Raw genomic sequence first — 23,299 nt, forward strand, 5'->3', positions numbered from 1 at the left:
ACACACTTCATCCGTCTTTCATTCGCAATTTGTCAAGCGCTTGATCATATTCTCACCCATCAGACTATTTTCAATTTCATCTGGTCTTTCACATATGATAAATGTGTGGAATTATTTTGAAATTAATGGCCCACAAAAAAATAAAAAATAAAAATCAACATGTAATACGAAGCCTGCACTCGAATAGCAAATGGAGGTTGTGCGGTTTTGTTTTTAATATGCCAGATAGGCTACACCGGTTGTAAAGCGGATTAATCAAAACTGTGAAATAACACACATGGAATCATGTAGTAACCAAAAAAGTGTTAAACAAATCAAAATATATTTTATATTTGGGATTCTTCAAGCCACCCTTTGCCTTTATGACAGCTTTGCACACTTGGCATTCTCCCAGCCAGCTTTATGATGTAGTCACCTGGAATGCAATTAACATGTGTGCCTTGTTAAAAGTTTATTTGTGGAATTTATTTCCTTCTTAATGCGTTTTAGCCAATCAGTTGTGTTGTGACAAGGTAGGGGTGGTATATAGAAGATAGCCCTATTTGGTCTATACCAAGTCTATATCATGGCAAGAAGAGCTCAAATAAGCAAAGAGAAACAACAGTCCATCATTACTTTAAGACATGAAGGTCAGTCAATCTGGAACATTTCAAGAACTTTTAAAGTTTCTTCAAGTGTAGTCGCAAAAACCATCAAGCGCTATGATAAACTGGTTGTCATGAGGACCGCCACAGGAAAGGAATACCCAGTAACCTCTGCTGCAGAGGATAAGTTCATTAGAGTTACCAGCCTCAGAAATTGCAGCCCAAATAAATGCTTCAGAGTTCAAGAAACAGACATCTCAACATCAACTATTTAGAGGAGACTGTGTGAATCAGGCCTTCATGGTCAAATTGCTGAAAGCACTACTAAAGGACACCAATAAGAAGAAGAGACTTGCTTGGGCCAAGAAACACGAGCAATGGACATTAGACCGGTGGAAATCTGTCCTTTGGTCTGAATTCCAAATTTGAGAACGCTGTGTCTTTGATGATCTCGGATGATCTCGGATGATCTCCGCATGTGTGGTTCCCACTGTGACGCATGAAGGAAGTGGTGTGATGGTGACACTTGTCTGTGATTTATTTAGAATTCAAGGCACACTTAATCAGCATGGCTACCACAGCATTCTGCAGCGATACACCAACCCATCTGGTTTGCGCTTAATGGGACTATCATTTGTTTTTCAACAGGACAATGACCCAACACACCTTCAGGCTGTGTAAGGGCTATTTGACCGAGAAGGAGATTGATAGAGTGCTACATCAGATGACCTGACCTTCACAATCATCCAACCTTAACCCAATTGAGATGGTTTGGGATGAGTTGGACAGCAGAGTGAAGGAAAAGCAGCCAACAAGTGCTCAGCATATGTGGGAACTCCTTCAAGACTGCCGGAAAAGCATTCCAGCGGAAGATGGTTGAGAGAATGGTAAGAGTGTACAAAGCTGTCATCAAGGCAAAGGGTGGCTACTTTGAAGAATCTAACATATTTTTATTTGTTTAACACTTTTTTGCTTACTACATGATTCCATGTGTGTTATTTTATAGTTTTGATGTCTTCACTATTATTCTACAATGTAGAAAATAGTAAAAATAAAGAAAAACCCTTGAAAGAGTTGGTGTCCAAACTTTTGACTGGTACTGTATATATAACAATCACAAATGTAGTGCACTGGGTCTTTTCATAGTCTTGTATTAGCGAACCAATATGATATAGCCGAAACGGTATAGCCGTCTGTAGCGGGGGAAAAAATTACAGACCCAGCTATGCAGCATGGTCTCATAGACTAGACATAACATACCCTATATATACAAAAGTATGTGGACACTCCAAAATTAGTGGATTCGGCTATTTCACCCCTTTTCTAAAATCGAGCACACAGCCATGCAAACTCCATAGACAGTCATTGGCAGTAGAATGGCCTTAATGAAGAGCTCAATGACTTTCAACGTGGCACCGTCATAGGATGCCACCTTTCCAACAAGTCAGTTTGTTCAATTTCTGCCCTATTAGAGCTGACACGGTCAACTGTAAGTGCTGTTATTCTGAAGTGGAAACGTCTAGGAGCAACAACGGCTCAGCCCTGAAGTGGTAGGCCACACAAGCTCACAGAACGGTACCGCCGAGTGCTGAAGCGCGTAAAAAATGTCTGTCCTCAGTTGCAACACTCACTACAGAGATCCAAACTGGCTCTGGAAGCAACGTCAGCACAATAACTGTTCGTTCTCTAGGGAAATGTCTAGATCCGTGTGGAAGAACTTAACTGGCCTGCACAGAGTCCTGACTTCAACCCCATCGAAAACTTTTGGGGTGAATTGGAACGCCGACTGCGAGCCAGGGCTAATCGCCCAACATCAGTGCTCGACCTCACTAATGCTCTTGTTCTTGAATGGAAGCAAGTCCCCGCAGCAATGTTCCAACATCTAGTGGAAAGCCTTCCCAGAAGAGTGGAGGCTGTTATTGCAGCAAAGGGGGGACAAACTCCATATTAATGGCCATGATTTTGGAATGAGATGTTCGACGAGCAGGTTTCCACATACTTTTGGTCATGTTGTGTAGTAAACGTATATCTGGGACAGTAATTAGTATATGTTACGTTTGGTATGGTTATCACAGCAAATTAATGCATGCCATATGAAATGTAACATGTCATACTTAATGGAGTGTCTCGGATTGACATTTACTATGTTACATCTACCCTTGAGTTCAGGTTGAGCTATGAGGAGCTGGCTCTATCTAGCTGCACAAAGGTGATCCTATTCCGTTCCAACTCTGAATTCCAGGGCTCTCATTAAGTGTTTAATTTTATTTTTGATTGCATTTGCATTGATGTCAGAGTGATTAGAGGGACAATACAGCGCTGAGTACAAGGCTATTAATGACCATCAAAGTGCAGTTTTGGAGAGTTTCCATGACTCAGCGGTCACGTGGAATTTGACTGCGGTCATGACTTGTGACTGCCGGTGTTGTGATAATGCGGTCACCATAACAGCCCTAATTGTGTGTTTGACTTAAACGGGTAATATAAACCAAATAGAGGGGCAGGTTCCAGTAAACAAAATGTGCATTAACTATAATAATGTAAAACGAACACCACAATCACTTTGCATGGCTAAGGTCTACCACTTGACAAGCCACTTTCATCAACAGTATCTGCATGACCTTGCCTTGCTTGTGTTTGGTAGTGTGCGTGTGTGTGTGTGTGTGTGTACATTTTGTATGCAGGCCAATTATTAGTTGAATGTGAATTTTCATAAAGCCTCAATTCCATCCAATCCCCTTTCAACAGGAGACTACATTTCCCATAACCACCGTGGGAAGTGTAGGTTTGCTAAACAGGGCTGACTGACCAGCTGCGTCTGATTCTCAATGGGTCTGTAAGGTGTCAATCATTGAGCTTTAAACTTTTGCCGTAAACGAGATACTGTCCGTCCATCTGTCTGTCTGTCTGTCTGTCTCTGTCCGGAAACAGGAAATGTGCCAGCGCAAGTGACACACTCAACCCCATCACAATGTCATGGGTGGGCATACACACACGCACGCACACACACAGAGGCCACTGGGAGTGTAATACATCAGAGTATTTTGGTTAAACAGCAGAGAACAAACCTTTTCTTACCATTCCCCTTGGAATGTATGTAGACAGATTGACTGATGTAGACAGGTTAACTGAGAAAATAAGTGTTAACTGAAGATCTAGAAGAAATAGTGCAATGGGAAGAGAGGGACCTCAATAATGGGCTGTCTAAGGCATTCCTATGCTCTTTCACTCACATACTAGGCAGAGACAAGAGCACGTTGCAACTCCATCTGAAACGTTCCCTATAAGGACATCTGTTATTACACGCTCATGACACTGGTTATAACATGCTAACAACAGCATGAATAGGCCATAGACAGTGTTATACAGACACACATACATACAAGACAGGGTTGAGCATGTCACACTGCACTGACGCTACCCAAAAACCTCCACCCCTCCCTTCCTTCCATGGTACCAAACTCCATCTCTCTTCCCTCCAGCCCGGTTCTACCAGTCTGCTATACCCCGCTCTCCCCTGGATCTGTGATTCCCTCCATCTCTGCTGCCTTCCCTACCCCACCCCGTCCCCCCCTAAGTCTGCAGGCCTTGCGGATCGCGCCCCACTGGTAGCCGCTGAAGGTGGGGCTGATGGGGAAGTACTGGAAGACGGTGTGGCGGCGCAGGAAGTCCATGCCGAACGGGAGGTCGTAGGTTCTCATCCCCTCCAGCTCCGCAGTACTGGGTCCCGACCCACGCTTCAACTTCCTGATCCCTCGCTCCTCTGGCGTACCTGACAGGAGGAAAGGAGAGAGGAAAGAGAGAGAGAGAAGAGGAAGACAGAGGACGAGGGGGTGAGCGATTGGAGGAGGCAACAGTTTGTGATATGCTTGTCCTATCTCAAAATGCACTCAAAATGGTTGAGTACAGTAGTAGATTAATAGTAGTAGTGTGATAGTTTAGTCTATCAGTGATAGTGGGATAGTACAGTCCACTCACCAGGGATAGTGTTGTCCAGCACAAATGCCACTGACCCCCCTACGAACATGGCTGTGGTCAGGAGGACGTTCAACACCTGGTCAATCGACACTATACCTGAGAGACAGAAAAGAGGGATAGAGAGAGAACGAGAGAGAGGGTTCAGAGACCTACCCAGTCCTTTTAGATGTGTGAACACTGAAGGAGTAGGCCAATGAGCTAAATCTGTAGTCCACTTGTCCTCTACTCACCAGTGACCAGAGGGTTCTGTTTGAGGTAGCTGGGCAGCACCAGGCCAAAGAAAATGGAGAAGCCCAGAACAAAAAGGTTCCTGGAAGAGTTGAGGTCTACAAACTGCAGGTTGGACAGTCCCACAGCTGTAATCATCCCAAACAGGGTACAGAACAGCGCCCCCAGGACAGGGTCAGGCAGGGAGGCGAACAATGCGCTGAATTTACCCACCAGCCCTAGCAGTAGCATCATAGCAGCACCGTATTGGATCACACGCCGGCTGCCCACCTGGAGGACCAATCAGAGAGCAGCAGGGAGTAAGAAAGCGAAGAAGCAGGAAGAATAAAATAGTCCCACTCTACAGAGCAAATTAAATCCAAGCAGACTACTAGCCAATTAAAACAAATATTTAATATTTGAATAGAACTTGTAGTAGGACTCTGTGCATTGAAGGGTGTGATGGTTACCTTAGTGATGCCTAGCACGCCTATATTAGGACTGGAGGAAGTAGAGCCGTTTCCTGTCCCCATCAGCCCATCCAACACGCAGGAGAGACCTTCCATAAATATACCCCTACAAAGAGAGAAAAACAGAAAGAAAGAGGGAGAGAGTGAGCGAGAGACGGATGTCAATTCATGATTCAAACCATTGTGTCTGTGTGAGGTAAGCATATTCTATGAGGTGCATTAGGCAAGGAGCTATGAAAGCAAGGTCAAGTACCTGTTGATGGCGTGAATGGGGGGTGGGGGGGCACAGGAGAGGCGGGCACAGGCGTAGTAGTCTCCAATTGACTCAATGATGCTGGCGACCACGGCACTGAACATACCAATCACCCCCGCCGCTGTCACCGTAGGAACACCCCACTGAACTATGGGTAAAAAAAACAAAAAAAACATTGACACACTGATGTGGAACAAACAACTCCAAAACATTCTAGACTTGAGGAACCTACGAAGCTATTGGATGCTCTCATTCAGAATTTGGGCTTAGCTAGGGGTGGGTTGAACACCATAAGGAGTGGTAACTCACAAGGGTAGGGGATCTTGAACCAGGGTGCGGCTGCCAGTATTCCCTGGCGTGCGTCTGTGCGGGCGTAGTAACCGTACTTGTCTTTCTCCGGTGGGAAAACATTGGTTACGGTAAAGATAAAACAAATCAGCCATGACACCAGGATGGCCATGATGATCTGAGGAAGGCAGAAACACTAAAGGTCAAACATGACCCTCAAAACACACAGAGAATTACATTATGTCCTGTTGAGTTACAGTGAAGAACACCACAATAAATCTGCAGAACTTCTATAGAATGCCCTTTAAACAGAGAGTGATGATTACTTTTTTTCAATATGGGAGTTGTGAGGTCACCAGTTCAAACTGTAAAGAACAGATTGATAAAGAGCGGAACTTTTAATCAGACAGGGAGAGAGAGTGATGAAGAGAACTTTATTAGAGTGGAGTCACCAATACAAGCGTCTGTCTACTGGAGCAGCAGATACAGTGCCTTGCGAAAGTATTCGGCCCCCTTGAACTTTGCGACCTTTTGCCACATTTCAGGCTTCAAACATAAAGATATAAAACTGTATTTTTTTGTGAAGAATCAACAACAAGTGGGACACAATCATGAAGTGGAACGACATTTATTGGATATTTCAAACTTTTTTAACAAATCAAAAACTGAAATATTGGGCGTGCAAAATTATTCAGCCCCCTTAAGTTAATACTTTGTAGCGCCACCTTTTGCTGCGATTACAGCTGTAAGTCGCTTGGGGTATGTCTCTATCAGTTTTGCACATCGAGAGACTGACATTTTTTTTCCCATTCCTCCTTGCAAAACAGCTCGAGCTCAGTGAGGTTGGATGGAGAGCATTTGTGAACAGCAGTTTTCAGTTCTTTCCACAGATTCTCAATTGGATTCAGGTCTGGACTTTGACTTGGCCATTCTAACACCTGGATATGTTTATTTTTGAACCATTCCATTGTAGATTTTGCTTTATGTTTTGGATCATTGTCTTGAAGACAAATCTCCGTCCCAGTCTCAGGTCTTTTGCAGACTCCATCAGGTTTTCTTCCAGAATGGTCCTGTATTTGGCTCCATCCATCTTCCCATCAATTTTAACCATCTTCCCTGTCCCTGCTGAAGAAAAGCAGGCCCAAACCATGATGCTGCCACCACCATATTTGACAGTGGGGATGGTGTGTTCAGCTGTGTTGCTTTTATGCCAAACATAACGTTTTGCATTGTTGCCAAAAAGTTCAATTTTGGTTTCATCTGACCAGAGCACCTTCTTCCACATGTTTGGTGTGTCTCCCAGGTGGCTTGTGGCAAACTTTAAACAACACTTTTTATGGATATCTTTACGAAATGGCTTTCTTCTTGCCACTCTTCCATAAAGGCCAGATTTGTGCAATATACGACTGATTGTTGTCCTATGGACAGAGTCTCCCACCTCAGCTGTAGATCTCTGCAGTTCATCCAGAGTGATCATGGGCCTCTTGGCTGCATCTCTGATCAGTCTTCTCCTTGTATGAGCTGAAAGTTTAGAGGGACGGCCAGGTCTTGGTAGATTTGCAGTGGTCTGATACTCCTTCCATTTCAATATTATCGCTTGCACAGTGCTCCTTGGGATGTTTAAAGCTTGGGAAATATTTTTGTATCCAAATCCGGCTTTAAACTTCTTCACAACAGTATCTCGGACCTGCCTGGTGTGTTCCTTGTTCTTCATGATGCTCTCTGCGCTTTTAACGGACCTCTGAGACTATCACAGTGCAGGTGCATTTATACGGAGACTTGATTACACACAGGTGGATTGTATTTATCATCATTAGTCATTTAGGTCAACATTGGATCATTCAGAGATCCTCACTGAACTTCTGGAGAGAGTTTGCTGCACTGAAAGTAAAGGGGCTGAATAATTTTACATGCCCAATTTTTCAGTTTTTGATTTGTTAAAAAAGTTTGAAATATCCAATAAATGTCGTTCCACTTCATGATTGTGTCCCACTTGTTGTTGATTCTTCACAAAAAAATACAGTTTTATATCTATGTTTGAAGCCTGAAATGTGGCAAAAGGTCGCAAAGTTCAAGGGGGCCGAATACTTTCGCAAGGCACTGTATATGAGCTATCATGACATCAAATGACCAGCAGGGGGCACAGAGCAAATAAAATAAAATGTATAGTCACATGGACCGCATAGAGCAGGTGTGTAGACCTTACAGGGAAATGCTTACTTACGAGCCCCGAACCAACAATGCAGTAAAAAAAAAAAAAAATCTGGATAAGAATAAGAAATAAAGTAACAAGTAATTAAAGAGCAGCAGTAAAATAACAATACGAGACTATATACAGGGGGGTGCCAGTATAGAGTCAATGTGCGGGGGCACCATTAAGTTGAGGTAATATGTACATGTAGGTAGAGTTATTATAGTGACTATGCTATAGATGATAACAACAGAGAGTAGCAGCGGTGTAAAAGAGAGAGAGGGGGGGTGCAAATAGTCTGGGTAGCCATTTGATTAGGTGTTCAGGAGTCTTACGGCTTGGGGGTAGAAACTGTTTAGAAGCCTCTTGGACTTAGACCTGGCACTCCGGTACTGCTTGCCGTGCGGTCGCAGAGAGAACAGTATGACATGGGTGGCTGGAGTCTTAACATTTTTTGGCCTTCCTCTGACACTGCCTGGTATAGAGGTCCTGGATGGCAGGAAGCTTGGCCCCAGTGATGCACTGGACCTACACACTACCCTCTGAAGTGCCTTGCGGTCGGAGACCGAGCAGTTGCAACCAGTGCAACCAGTCAGGATGCTCTCGATGGTGCAGCTGTAGAACCTTTTGAGGATCTGAGGACCCATGCCAAATCTTTTCATCTGAGGACCCATGCCAAATCTTTTTCAGGTGTTGTCGTGCCCTCTTCATGACTTTGTTGGTGTGGTTGGACCATGACAGCTCCTTAATGATGTGGACACCGAGGAACTTGAAGCTCTCGATCTGCTTCACTATAGCCCCGTCGATGGGGATGGGGGCATGCTTGACCCTCCGTTTCATGTAGTCCATGATCAGCTCCTTTGTCTTGCTCACATTGAGGGAGAGGTTGTTGTCCTGACACCACACTGCCAGGTCTCTGTCCTCCCTATAGACTGTCTCATTGTCGTCCAACTTAATGATGGTGTTGGAGTCTTGCGTGGCTGAACAGGGAGTTCAGTAGGGGACTATCATGCAACCCCGAAGGACCCGCGTGTTGAGGGTCAGCTTGGCGGATGTGTTATTTCCTACTTCCACCACCTGGGGGCGACTGTCAGGAAGTCCAGGATACAGTTGCAGAGGGAGGTGTTCAGTCCCAGGGTCCTTAGCTTAGTGATGAGCTTGTAGGGCACTATGGTGTTGAACGCTGAGCTGTAGTCAATAAATAGCATTCTCACATAGGTGTTCCTTTTGTCCAGGCGGAAAAGGGTAGTGTGGAATGCAATAAAGATGGTGTCATCTGTGGATCTGTTGGGGTGGTATGCAAATTGGAGTGGGTCCAAGGTGTCTGGAAAGATGGTGTTGATGTGAACCATGACCAAGCATTTCATGCTTAAAGATGTGAGTGCTACAGGATGGTAGTCATTTAGATAGGTTACCTTTGTGTTCTTGGGCACAGGATCTGCTTGAAACAAGTAGGTACAGTGCATTCGGAAATGATTAAGACCCCTTGACTTTTTCCACATTACAGTCTTTTTCTAAAAAGGATGAAATGATATTTTTTTTGTGTGCTGACTGTTGGAAAAGCATTCAAGGTGAAGCTGGTTGAGAGAAAGCCAAGAGTGTGCAAAGGCTGTCATCGTGGCAAAGGGTGGCTTCTTTGAAGAATATAAAATATATTTTGATTTGCTTAACACTTTTTTGGTTACTACATGATTCCACATGTGTTATTTCATAGTTTATGTATTCAATATTATTCTACAAATGTAGAAAATAGTAAAAATAAAGAAAAACCCTTGAATAAGTATAGTGGGGAGGACAAGTATTTGATACACTGCCAATTCTGCAGGTTTTCCTACTTACAAAGCATGTAGAGGTCTGTAATTTTTATCATAGGTACACTTCAACTGTGAGAGACGGAATCTAAAACAAAAATCCAGAAAATCACATTGTATGATTTTTAAGTAATTAATTTGCATTTTATTGCATGACATAAGTATTTGATCACCTACCAACCAGTAAGAATTCCGGCTCTCACAGACCTGTTAGTTTTTCTTTAAGAAGCCCTCCTGTTCTCCACTCATTACCTGTATTAACTGCACCTGTTTGAACTCGTTACCTGTATAAAAGACACCTGTCCACACACTCAATCAAACAGACTCCAACCTCTCCACAATGGCCAAGACCAGAGAGCTGTGTAAGGACATCAGGGATAAAATTGTAGACCTGCACAAGGCTGGGATGGGCTATAGGACAATAGGCAAGCAGCTTGGTGAGAAGGCAACAACTGTTGGCGCAATTATTAGAAAATGGAAGAAGTTCAAGATGACGGTCAATCACCCTTGGTCTGGGGCTCCATGCAAGATCTCACCTTGTGGGGCATCAATGATCATGAAGAAGGTGAGGGATGAGCCCAGAACTACACGGCAGGACCTGGTCAAAGACCTGAAGAGAGCTGGGACCACAGTCTCAAAGAAAACCATTAGTAACACACTACGCCGTCATGGATTAAAATCCTGCAGCGCACACAAGGTCCCCCTGCTCAAGCCAGCGCATGTCCAGGCCCGTCTGAAGTTTGCCAAAGACCATCTGGATGATCCAGAGGAGGAATGGGAGAAGGTCATGTGGTCTGATGAGACAAAAATAGAGCTTTTTGGTCTAAACTCCACTCGCCGTGTTTGGAGGAAGAAGAAGGATGAGTACAACCCCAAGAACACCATCCCAAGCATGGAGGTGGAAACATCATTCTTTGGGGATGCTTTTCTGCAAAGGGGACAGGACGACTGCACCGTATTGAGGGGAGGATGGATGGGGCCAGAGATCTTGGCTAACAACCTCCTTCCCTCAGTAAGAGCATTGAAGATGGGTTGTGGCTGGGTCTTCCAGCATGACAACGACCCGAAACACACAGCCAGGGCAACTAAGGAGTGGCTCCGTAAGAAGCATCTCAAGGTCCTGGAGTGGCCTAGCCAGTCTCCAGACCTGAACCCAATAGAAAATCTTTGGAGGGAGCTGAAAGTCCGTATTGCCCAGCGACAGCCCCGAAACCTGAAGGATCTGGAGACGGTCTGTATGGAGGAGTGGGCCAAAATCCCTGCAGTGTGTGCAAACCTGGTCAAGAACTACAGGAAACGTATGATCTCTGTAATTGCAAACAAAGGTTTCTGTACCAAATATTAAGTTCTGCTTTTCTTTTCTGATGTATCAAATACTTATGTCATGCAATAAAATGCAAATGAATTACTTAAAAATCATACAATGTGATTTTCTGGATTTTTGTTTTAGATTCCGTCTCTCACAGTTGAAGTGTACCTATGATACAAATGACAGACCTCTACATGCTTTGTAAGTAGGAAACACTGCCGATTTGGCAGGTTATCAAATACTTGTTCTCCCCACTGTAGGTGTGTCCAATGTTTTGACTGGTACTGTAAGTATTCTGACCCTTTGCTATGAGACTCGGATTTTAGCTTGGGTGCATCCTGTTTCCATCGATCATCCTTGAGATGTTTCTACAACTTGATTGGAGACCACCTGTGGTGAAATCAATTGATTGCACATGATTTGCAAAGGCAGTTGACAGTGCATGTCAGAGAAAAAAACCAAGCCATGAGGTTGAAGGGATTTTCTATAGAGATCCGAGACAGGATTGTGTCGAGGCACAGATCTGAGGAAGGGTACGAAAAAATGTCTGCAGCATTGAAGGTCACCAAGAACACAGTGGCCTCCATCATTCTTAAATGGAAGAAGTTTGGAACCACCCAGACTCTTCCTAGAGCTGGCCTCCCGGCCAAACTGAGCAATCGGGGAAAAGGGCCTTGGTCAGGGAGGTGAGCAAGAACCCGATGGTCACTCTGACAGAGCTCCAGAGTGCCTCTGTGGAGATGGGAGAACCTTCCAGAAGGATAACCATCTCTGCAGAATCCCACCAATCAGGCCTTTATGGTTGAGTGGCCAGACGGAAGCCATTCCTCAGTAAAAGGCACCTACAGCCCTCTTGGAGTTTGCCAAAAGGCACCTAAAGACTCTCAGACCATGAGAAAGAAGATTCTCTGGTCTGATGAAACAAAATTAAACTCTTTGGCCTGGTGCAGCATGGTGGTAGCAGCATCATGCTGTTGAGTTGTTTTTCAGCGGCATGGACTGCGAGACTAGTCAGGATAGAGGGAAAGATGCACAGAGAAAGCGATTCTTGATGAAAACCTGCTCCAGAGTGCTCAGGACCTCAGACTGGGGTTAAGATTCACCTTCCAACAGGACAACAACCCTAAGCACACAACCAAGACAATGCAGGAGTGGCTTCGGGACAAGTCTCTGAACGTCCTTGAGTGGCCCAGCCAGAGCCCGGACTTGAACACAATCAAACATCTCTGGAGAGACCTGAAAATAGCTGTGCGGCGATGGTCCCCATCCAACCTGACAGAGCTTGAGAGGATCTGTAGAGAAGAATGGGAGAAACTCAAAATATAGGTGTGCCAAGCTTGTAGTATCATATCATACCCAAGAAGAATCGAGGCTGTAATCATTGCCAAAGGTGCTTCAACAAAGTACTGAGTAAAGGATCTGAATAATTATGTAAATGTCATAGTTCTGTGTTTTATTTTTAATACATTTGCTAATTTATAGAAACATGTTTTTGCTTCATCATTATGGGGTATTGTGTGTAGATTGATGAGGGGGATCAACAATTTAATTATTTTTAGAATAAGTCTGTAACGTAGCAAAATGTGGAAAGAGTTAAGGGGTCTGAATACGTTTGGAATGCACTGTATTACAGACAGGGTCAGGGAGAGGTTGAAAATGTCAGTGAAGACATTTGCCAGCTGGTCAGCACATGCTCTGAGTAAGCGTCCTGATAATCCATCTGGCCCTGAGGCCTCGCGAATGTTAACCTTTTTAAAGGGCTCACTCACATCGGCTACGGAGAGAGTTATCACACAGTCATCCAGAACAGCTGATGCTCTTACACATTGTTCTGTTTTGCTTGCCTTGAAGTTAGCATAGAAATATTTAGCCTGTCTGGTAGGCTTGCATTGCTGGGCTGCCCACTCCTTGAAAGCGTAGACTCTAGTCTTTGGCTCAGTGCGGATGTTGCCTGTAATCCATAGCTTCTGGTTGGGATATGCACGTACGTATGGTCACTGTGGGGACAACGTAATCGATGCACTTATTTATGAAGCTAGTGACTGATGTGGTAAACTCCTCAATAGCGAAAGTCCTGTAGCTTAGCATCCGCTTCATCAGACCACTTGCGTATTGAGTGAGTCACTGATTCCTCCTTTTTGAGTTTTTTTAAGCAGGAATCAAGAGGATAGAGTTTTGGTTATGGTTACACTCATGCTGCCAAACATACCCTTGTAAAACTGACCATCCTACCAATCCTCGACTTTGGCGATGTAATTTACAAAATAGCCTCCAATACCCTACTCAACAAATTGGATGCAGTCTATCACAGTGCAATCCGTTTTGTCACCAAAGCCCCATATACTACCCACCATTGCGACCTGTACGCTCTCGTTGGCTGGCCCTCGCTTCATACTCGTCGCCAAACCCACTGGCTCCATGTCATCTACAAGACCCTGCTAGGTAAAGTCCCCCCTTATCTCAGCTCGCTGGTCACCATAGCATCTCCCACCTGTAGCACACGCTCCAGCAGGTATATCTCTCTAGTCACCCCCAAAACCAATTCTTTCTTTGGCCGCCTCTCTTTCCAGTTCTCTGCTGCCAATGACTGGAACGAACTACAAAAATCTCTGAAACTGGAAACACTTATCTCCCTCACTAGCTTTAAGCACCAACTGTCAGAGCAGCTCACAGATTACTGCACCTGTACATAGCCCACCTATAATTTAGCCCTATCAACTACCTCTTTCCCAACTGTATTTAATTTATTTATTTATTTTGCTCCTTTGCACCCCATTTTTATTTCTACTTTGCACATTCTTCCATTGCAAAACTACCATTCCAGTGTTTTACTTGCTATATTGTATTTACCTTGCCACCAAGGCCTTTTTTGCCTTTACCTCCCTTCTCACCTCATTTGCTCACATTGTATATAGACTTGTTTATACTTTATTATTGACTGTATGTTTGTTTTACTCCATGTGTAACTCTGTGTTGTTGTATCTGTCGAACTGCTTTGCTTTATCTTGGCCAGGTCGCAATTGTAAATGAGAACTTGTTCTCAACTTGCCTACCTGGTTAAATAAAGGTTAAAAAAAAAATTTTTAAAAAAAAATAAAATAAAAAAAATGGTCAGACATCAAATGGAGGGAGAGCTTTGTATTCGCCTCTGTGTGTGGAGTAAAGCTGATCTAGAATTGTTTTCCCTCTAGGTGCACAGGTGACACGCTGGTAGAAATTAGGTAAAACTGATTGGAGTTTTCCTGCATTGAAATCACCGGCCACTAGGAACGCCGCCTCTGGATGAGCATTTTCTTGTTTGTTTATGGCCCTATACAGCTAGTTGAGTGCGGTCTCAGTGTCAGCATCGGTTTGTGGTGGTAAATAAACAACTATGAAAAATATAGATGAAAACTTGTGTTAAATAGTTGTCAACAGTTTATCATGAGATATTCTAACAAGCGAGCAGAACCTTGAGCCTTCCTTAATATAAGACATTGCGCAGAGACACACGCCTCCCCCGGAGCTTACTGGACACTACCATTCTCTCCTGCCAATGCACAGAAAACCCAGCTAACCGTATATTATCCATGTACTTGTTCAGCCATGACTCCGGGAAGCATAGGATATTATTTTTCTTAATGTTTTGTTGATGTAATAGTCTCAAACTGAGCTCGTCCAGCTTATTCTCCAGTGATTGCACGTTTGCCAACAGAATGGAGGGTACAGGCGGTCTACAACACACAGGCCACGTCCGAATATCCGTACATGCATACTAAATAGTAGGCCGTTTGGGTATGCAAAAACAGAAAGTTACAAATGGTAAGGAACAAGCACGATTGCGCATTAGATGACACATTCTCAGTATGGATGAGTAGTATGTTGATATGTTTGTTGCTTACTGCATACGTTTTTACCAAACAGTATGTTCTAAATAGTATGTAGTACGATTAGTACACAGAATGCAGTTTTAGTAAGTAGTAGGCTAAACACATTTCACATAAGGCCACAGACAGACAGGCACACAGGAGATATATATACAGCTCAGAACAGGGAAAAACAAAGTCAAAAGGGCACCACAGAGGGCTGAATCATTTCAGATCTTATTAAGAGGAACGGGGGAGGAGACAGGGGAGGGTGAATAAGATTTGAACAGCAGGACTTGACAGGTAATGGGAGGATGGAAAGAGGTATCTAAAAGACGGAGAGAGATGGAGGAGTGTGTGCCCATTTATCTTACCTCACATGGCACTGTGATGGACTGGATCAATAAGCACACTCCAGGAAAGGGGATGTGTATTTAGGTGTGTATGCTCCTACCAGTGTATTTCTCTGTGCATGCACATCTCTCTCTCTCTGTGTGTGTGTGTGTGTGTCAGGGTACTCACAGGGAACATCTTGAAGAGCTGTAATCTATAAGAGGTCCATCCTTTCTTAGCCTTGTAGATGGGCAGAGGAAGCTGTACGTTCCTCGCATACTGAGAGAACAACAACACCAGGAATATAGTCCTAGAGAGAGGGAGAGAGAGGACGAGCAAGAAATACAGAAGTCAGGGGTCAAGGAAAAGCACTAAGCACACTTGCAAACATCCACTATCTGCTTTGATATGTAGAACAGTTTTGTCAAGAGAACCAATAACCCGTTGTTGAAGACTGCAAAAAAAAGACAGCCGAATCCAAAGGTGTAATTCTCAAAAAACACAATGAAATCAATTCATTGATAACTCAAAGAAGTTTACATAGCAAAGAAACACAGATGTTATGTTGTTTGAGATGAGTCGCAAGACAAATTTTCCCGAAAGAGACTAAATAAATAAATGAATAACAATGTAGCAGACACAAACAATTACCAACAGTCCTTCTGAACCTAGGCCTAGAGGACTCTGTCTGGAGCACTAAGAGTTCCCACCTCCATTCCGCAGGGGCGACTGCGTCTGCCGGTAATTCATTCTGATTGGCTATTTAATGGGCTGCTATGATAATTGATTGGCTAAGGATGCCTCTGTGGGGCGGGAGTCAGTCTTATAGGATAACAAAAGATCGATAAGAAATCATTTTACTTTCTGTTTTCACCTAAATTTGCCATGCATCATAACAAGACAAGGACAACAGACACTATAGCAAAACATATAGAGGGCTGGGGAATGTATAGGGGACTATACAAGTAGTCAGTCAGCAGAGATTAGAGCCACAGTATACTACTCACAGCATGGCGATGCCCCAGTGTTTCCCTGCTCTCTCCCCTGCAGCCTGGAAGCCAGACAGGCCGATGAGAGCCACAGTCGGGGTGATAGTTAGGGGCCCGATGTATTTCAACAAGAGCCCGGGGAGCCCCAGGAAGCCAATACACACCTCTATCAGAGACGACACAATGATAGCCCCCTGGATCTGGAGGGCAAAGAGACAGACTTTGGTACAGCCTTGATAGTCTATCGACGTCCTCGTCTCTAATTCTATTCATTGTGACATCGTGATTGAGTTACCGCCTCACACACGCATCAAAACAGGGTTACCAAACCCGCTTACACAAGCCTTATAAAAGGTTAATGCGAGTTAAAGGCCTCTGTCACACTCTCACACACAAACACACACACACGCAAACACACAAGGCCAAAGGCTGAGTCACAGCAACAGGTTTAAACAAACATCATCATTTAGAACTCTATCTACTCTACGTTTCAGTGTAGGCCCAGAGGGTATCACTGGGATGTGCTATCTAACATGGGCTTTGAACAATACTGACACAGAACACAGGAGTAGACCTCTCGCTGTACACTATGCAGTGTAAAGATTGAATACTATAAAATATCCCCCATGTCTCCTGCTCTCTCCCCTTCCGTCTCGCATTTAACTTCTCTCTCACCTCTCGTATCCGGGGATGCCAGATGTGTTCAGTGTTGAGCAGCTCAGTCTCGTTGAACATGGAAGGAACCACTGACAGAGGGACGGAGAAGGTAACAGAGAGAAATATGGAGTGAGAAAAAATAAAAGAAAACAGAAAGAACATAAAAGAAAGCTTAAAACACATATTTATCATTCTGTTATCGTAAAATAAAAAAAGTTAAGTCACGGTTTGTTTTCTGATCTATCACCATGGAGGATCACAAGTACTCTGGCTGACGCCAGTTCTCAAATAGCCAGGCTAGTTCACAAGGCGTTTTTTCATTACTTTTATTAGTTCTACTTCCAGAGTAATGAAACTTTCATGGAACATGGAGGGGCATGACTACTATCGATTTAAATTTAATAAAATCTAAATCTACAAAAAGTGAGATACAAGGTTTTTCCAGGACACCGACGTTATATATTAGCACACTGGCACCGAACCTGGAAACCTCATCTGATGCCAACCTGAAAACCTCATCTGATGCCAACTGAGGTGCCAGTCAGCACTACTGATGCCAGCTCACGTGGACAGGAGAGTGAGGGTGAGACCAGGTCATAATGAAGGCACTCGTGGGGTGTGTGTATGTGTATACACGTGTTTGTGTTTACCTGTAGCGTTGCACTTCCACTTGTCTAGTGACAGGATTGCTCTGGCGGGAGCCAGGAAGGCAAAGGCACTTGCCTGGAACAGAGGAAGTCTGGAACAACAACCACACACCAATACACACACTAAGCATCTTATTAACAGATTATTATATTTTTAGCTAAGTGACAACACACACACCAGCAACTCACCCAATTAGAACACACACACATTCCTCTAATACACACACTAAGCATATTTGTTTAAGTGATATATGTGCTTTAGAATGAAAATAATAAATATGTAGTTTCCTTGAATGCAGTTTATGGACAAGGAGTGACTGCAACTCACATGTAAAATTGCTGAAAACTGTAAAGTCAGTTATCATAGTGTGTGTGATAACAGCTGTCATATGATGGTTATGTGATGAATATGCCAGTGTTACGTAGCCCTTATGGCTGTGGATTCAAGTCATGTAACCAACAGTTCTCCTGTCTGTCCAATAGGTGTCACTAGTGAACACAGAAGCAGGGTCTACCCTGGCTAGGTAACAGCAACGGCATGGAAACTTACAGAGCTGTGGCGCTGGAATGGAGCAGGTGGTGGCTGATAATTAGCATTCATTTGAATGCTGGCCAGTCAGTGTGCAGGTGGACATCATTATTAACTCTAATCAACAACCAGATTGATGAGATCAATAAATGATGAATAAGCATGGAACTTATATCCATGGAAATGTACAAGGCAGGTGAAATTAGCTATGTCAACAATGAATAAAAATAGGAGGACAACTAATAACCAGTCATGACACATAAAGGCATTTGCCTGTTAAGAACCTTTAAAAGCTGCTCTGTATTTGAATGTTTGACATACATCAAATTAACTATCACTTTACTAACATTATTGTTATTACACTGAACAAAAATATAAAACGCAACATGTAAAGTGTTGGTCCCATGTGTTCATGAGCTGAAATAAAAGACCCCAGAAATGTTCCATATGCACAAAAAGCTTATTTTTTCTCACATTCTATGAACAAATTTGGTTACACCCATGTTAGTAACCATTTGTCCTTTGCCAAGATAATCCATCCACCAGACAGGTGTGGCATATCAAGAAGCTGATTAAAACAGCATGATCCATTACACAGGTGCACCGTGTGCTGGGGACAATAAAGGGCCACTTTAAAATGTGAAGTTTTGTCACACAACACAATACCACTGATGTCAAAAGTTTTGTGGGAGCGTCCAACTGGCATGACGACTGCAGGAATGCCCACCAGAGCGGTTGCCAGAGAATTGAATGTTCATTTCTCTACCATAAGCTGCCTCCAACGTCGTTTTAGAGTATGGCGTCATGTGAGCGAGCAGCTTGCTGACGTCAACATTGTGAGGGCAGGCATAAGCTACGGACAACAAACACATTTGCATTTTATTGATGTTAATTTGAATGTATGGAGACACCGTGATGAGATCCTAAGCCCCATTGTTGTGTCATTCATCTACTGCCATCGCCTCATGTTTAAGCATGATAACACACGGCCCCATGATCTGCACACAATTCCTAGAAGCTGAAAATGTCCCAGTTCTTCCATGGCCTGCATACTCATAGACACGTTGACCACTGAGCATGTTTGGGAAGCTTTGTATCGACATGTACAACAGTGTGTTCCAGTTCTTGTCAATATCCAGCAACTTTGCACAGCCATTGAAGGGGAGTGGGACAACATTCCTCAGGCCACAATCAATAGTCTGATAAACTCTATGCGAAGGAGATGTGTCATGCTGCATGAGGCAAATGGTGATCACACCCAGTACTGACTGCTTTTCTGATTCACACCCCTACCTTTATTTTTTTAAAGGTATCTGTGACCAACAGATGCTTATCTGTATTCTCAGTCATGTGAAATCCATAGATTAGGAACCAATGAATTTATTTCAATTGACTGATTTCCTGATATAAACTCAGTAAAATCTTTGAAATATTTGCATGTTCCGTTTATATTTTTGCTCAGTATATAGTAGATTAGACTGAAAGTAGGCCATTTGAGTGTCATCTTCACTGACGTGTGTGTGTGTGGGGGGAGTGAGACAGATGGAGAGAGAGAGAGAGAGAACAAGAGAGAAAGGGGGAGAGATCGTGACAAACACAGACACCAATTTACCCAGCAGCACTCATCTACTTCAGAGGGTCACATGTTGTCCCCAGGTGGGACCAGCTGTGCACACACTGACACGCAAACACACACACACACACACATCAGCGCTACACTCAGACAGAAACACTTTAGAAATACACTGGTAGGGGCACATGTCAGCACACACACAAACGAGTCACCTTTCCTAGAACAGTGTGTGTGCTCACTGATCTGACCTCACTGGACACTGTGACTCATCAAACACAGCCACTAGCACTCCTCACCACTCACTCTCCATTTCTCTTTGCCTCCCTTCCGCCCTACCCTCATGCCTTTGTCGCCTCTTATCCATCTCTTCAGCCCTCAACCTCAGCTGCCCCCCCCTCCTCCCCTCCACTCCCGCCCTCTCCACGTTGCAGAGGTGACACAGATAGCTGTGATTTGTGACACAGAAATGACAGTCATTAGTGAAAAGATGGACGTCATTTTGACGTTTGATCAGTTGGCTACAGATTGTGTTGTGAGAGATATACAATGAAGCAGAGAACAGCTCTTACTAACAACTTCTCAAATGCTTCTTTGAGTTCTCGCAGCCTGTGATAATGTTCATTACATGGCACAGAAGTTTTTTTTTTTTAACTGATCGGGGCATTAGAGGTCTGCGCGGGATGGATTTATTTATACCGCTCCCGCAGCTTTCATACCGCACCCGCCGACTCCCACTACAAAAAGAATTGGTCGCGAAACCAAACGCAGTACCGCAATTTTAGGCGCATAGGCAATATCAAAATGGGCAAATATAATCTAAGAAATACATAAATTAACACTGAATCTCACGTGAACCATTATATTAGACTATCGGTATTACCCAGATATATCAGCCAATAGGCTAGACGTAGTTTTAATATAGCAGAGTTGGAGAGACTTGCATATTCTCTTGAGCTATGTTTTATAGGAGTGGGACGATGTTCAGACGGAGACAATACGGGTGATCAATATTTATGTCTAGGTATTTATCAATATTTATGTCAATGTAGTAAACTATAGCCTAATCATATTTATTTAGTACATTTCCTTGGAAAGATAATTGCCCAGTGCTTCTCCACCTATGCATAGGCTATATAGCCCACTCTATGAATATAATAATAACAATAAAATAAATGGCATTTATGAGACGCTTTTATCCAAAGCGACTTATAGGCTATACATGGTCACTCCAACGTCTGCTGTGGCCATACAGCATTTACTGTGAGGCGGACTCCGCAGACGTCAGAGTAAACATACTTTTTTCGCTTCGCTAATCTGTGGTGAAGGAAGTTGTAAAGGAAGTGAGTTTGTGTTTATACAGGATTTCACGCCCCCACCTACCGTCAACTAGTCATGTCAATGCGGAGCCCTCCACATTGTTATATATATATATATATATATATATATATATTTTTTTTAATTAGCCCTTTTTCTCCCCAATTGGTAGTTACAGTCTTGTCCCATCGCTGCAACACCCAGCCCGCCACAGGAGTCGCTAGTGCGCGATGGGACAAGAATATCCAAGCCAGCCAAACCCTCCATAACCCGGACGACGCTGGGACAATTATGCACTGCCTCATGCTTCTCCCGGTCGCGACCGGCTGCGACAGAGCCTGGACTCGAACCAGAATTTCTAGTGGCACAGCTAGAGCCCTGCACATTGTTACATGTAGAAAAACATGTTGATTGCTGGCGCTGAATATGTCTATATCGGTCTGCTAATACAGGATTAGTAAAGGCCCAGGGCATTACTTTTGTGAAAAAATGTAAACAAAATATATTTGAGTGTTTACCAGCATTTGTAACTTGAGTCTGATAATTATCTGTACAAAACAGTTACTCTGATAATACTTGTGGAACATAAAAATACTTGCTTGACATGTTTTCCAGTTTCTTGAAATACTTTGCAAACACAACTTTACTTCTATGTTGTTACAGCTTTTGTTTTAGGTTGGACTTTAGCACATGTAGCTCGTTAGTGCATAGGGCACACCGATTCGTGTCACCTCCTTATGTGTTACACCTGTGCTGGTTGCCATCTCCTTAGTTGGAAGGTCTTTCACCTTTGCTTTTATTACAATAGGTAGGCTAACACGTATGAAGCAGAAAGACAACTTTTCCCAAACAATCTGCGGGACAACAAAAAATATTTATCCCTAAGTTATCTGTCGGAAATCGCAGCCCTCTATGGTGCACAATTGCTATGTATAGGTTAATCCTCTGTGTATGCTTCTCTGTGTGATCAGTCCTAACTGCAGGACTAAGGACAGGAGAGTCAGGTCCATAACTATTGATACCCTTGATAAAGATGAGCAAAAAAATACTAAAATAAATACTGTGCTATATTGCATGCTCAAAATGTAAATTATATTTTACCATAAGTATGAGGTAGTTTTCTGCATATTCTTTTTTTTCAAACGACAAACCCACCACTGGTGTGCATGGCCTTATAGCTATGTTTTAATGTTATCTGACCGTAGAACCGGTTCCAATCCAAGTGCCAATGGCGTTTATCAAACTCCAGGCGGTGCTATGGTCAGATGACATGAAAATAGAGCTCTTTGGCCCACATTTATGGTTCTTCGGTTGAAGGGTTCAGTTGGACACAGCTTAAATTACATCAACCCATTTTTCACAGCAGTCCTATGTGGCTGAACGCCTGGTTTCTCCTTGAGCTGAGAGGAGTGTGTGAGAGCCAGGCAGACAGAGGTCTGCCATACCACTGGTCTGAGAGTGTATGTGCAGTTCTTTTCAAGGCTGTAGTCTGACTATTAGACACTGTAGCCGCTGAAACAGTAAAATACTGCTTAATTCTCTCGTTTCACACAGGAATCACTCAAGGCCATGAGACTAGCGGAGTACCTTCTGTGTGTGCGTGTGTGTGTGTCCAGTGTGTGTGTCCAGTATGTGTGTCCAGTGATTTCCTGTCAGTGCTGCTGTGTCTTGGCCATGAGACTGAGACGTGCAAACACAATTACAAACAGATTACCATGACGTGACATGGCATCTAGCAACACATTCACGTGTGGTAGCGATAATAACCATGGCAACAATGATGAAACCTGGCTGTGGTATTTCTAAAGGATATCGTATTTCTAGAGTGAGCGAGAGAGTGGGCAAGGGGAGGGAGAGACAGAGAGGAGAGAACAGAAGGGCATCTCAGGTCACACTGACTCACGGAGTCAAATTTGAACCTCTAACCACAGTGAGGAGAGGAAGAACTGAAAAAGAAAGAGGGAACGAAAAGGAGAGAAAAAGAAAAGGATAGAGTGTTTCCTGTAGAGGGAGAGGTGGAAGAGAGAGAAAGAAATAAAAAGGAGTGCTTGTTTGTCCATTCAGTCAATGCTCCTCACCATGTAGCCCTAAACATATCCCTAACGCTAACCACATTGTGTAGAATGTAAAGCTAAGGATATCTTCTCCCACAGTCTGGTTTACTGTTGACACCAAACATTCATTACATACTCAGGCCGACAACCCAAATGGCTCCCTATATCATAGTGCACTACGTTTGACCAGAGCCGTTAGAATATGGTGCCAGTTTGGAGGAAACCCCGGACACTCAGAACATTTCAAGTTTAATGGTCAGTCTGGGA

The 23,299-nt window shown here is 43.6% G+C and overlaps 1 protein-coding gene across 3 annotated transcripts in view; it reads right to left on the bottom strand.

Annotated features, from left to right (window-relative positions):
• Positions 1 to 2,987: 2,987 nt before the first annotated feature.
• LOC110525827 (solute carrier family 23 member 2) overlaps positions 2,988 to 23,299 on the bottom strand; it is a 76,824-nt gene continuing 56,512 nt past the window's right edge. For all 3 annotated transcript variants that reach the window (XM_021606272.2, XM_021606271.2, XM_036979964.1), the window contains 10 exons: positions 17,566 to 17,654; positions 16,934 to 17,004; positions 16,277 to 16,458; positions 15,459 to 15,579; positions 5,802 to 5,958; positions 5,493 to 5,640; positions 5,240 to 5,345; positions 4,793 to 5,060; positions 4,563 to 4,658; positions 2,988 to 4,356 (listed from right to left, as the gene is read on the bottom strand). In XM_021606272.2, coding sequence (XP_021461947.1) covers positions 4,085 to 4,356; positions 4,563 to 4,658; positions 4,793 to 5,060; positions 5,240 to 5,345; positions 5,493 to 5,640; positions 5,802 to 5,958; positions 15,459 to 15,579; positions 16,277 to 16,458; positions 16,934 to 17,004; positions 17,566 to 17,654 — 1,510 coding nt within the window. In that variant the 3' untranslated portion in view covers positions 2,988 to 4,084. The remainder of the gene's footprint in view (positions 4,357 to 4,562; positions 4,659 to 4,792; positions 5,061 to 5,239; positions 5,346 to 5,492; positions 5,641 to 5,801; positions 5,959 to 15,458; positions 15,580 to 16,276; positions 16,459 to 16,933; positions 17,005 to 17,565; positions 17,655 to 23,299) is intronic.

This window comes from Oncorhynchus mykiss, chromosome 6 (assembly GCF_013265735.2).
Source record: "Oncorhynchus mykiss isolate Arlee chromosome 6, USDA_OmykA_1.1, whole genome shotgun sequence".
Taxonomy (NCBI): Eukaryota; Metazoa; Chordata; class Actinopteri; order Salmoniformes; family Salmonidae; genus Oncorhynchus; species Oncorhynchus mykiss.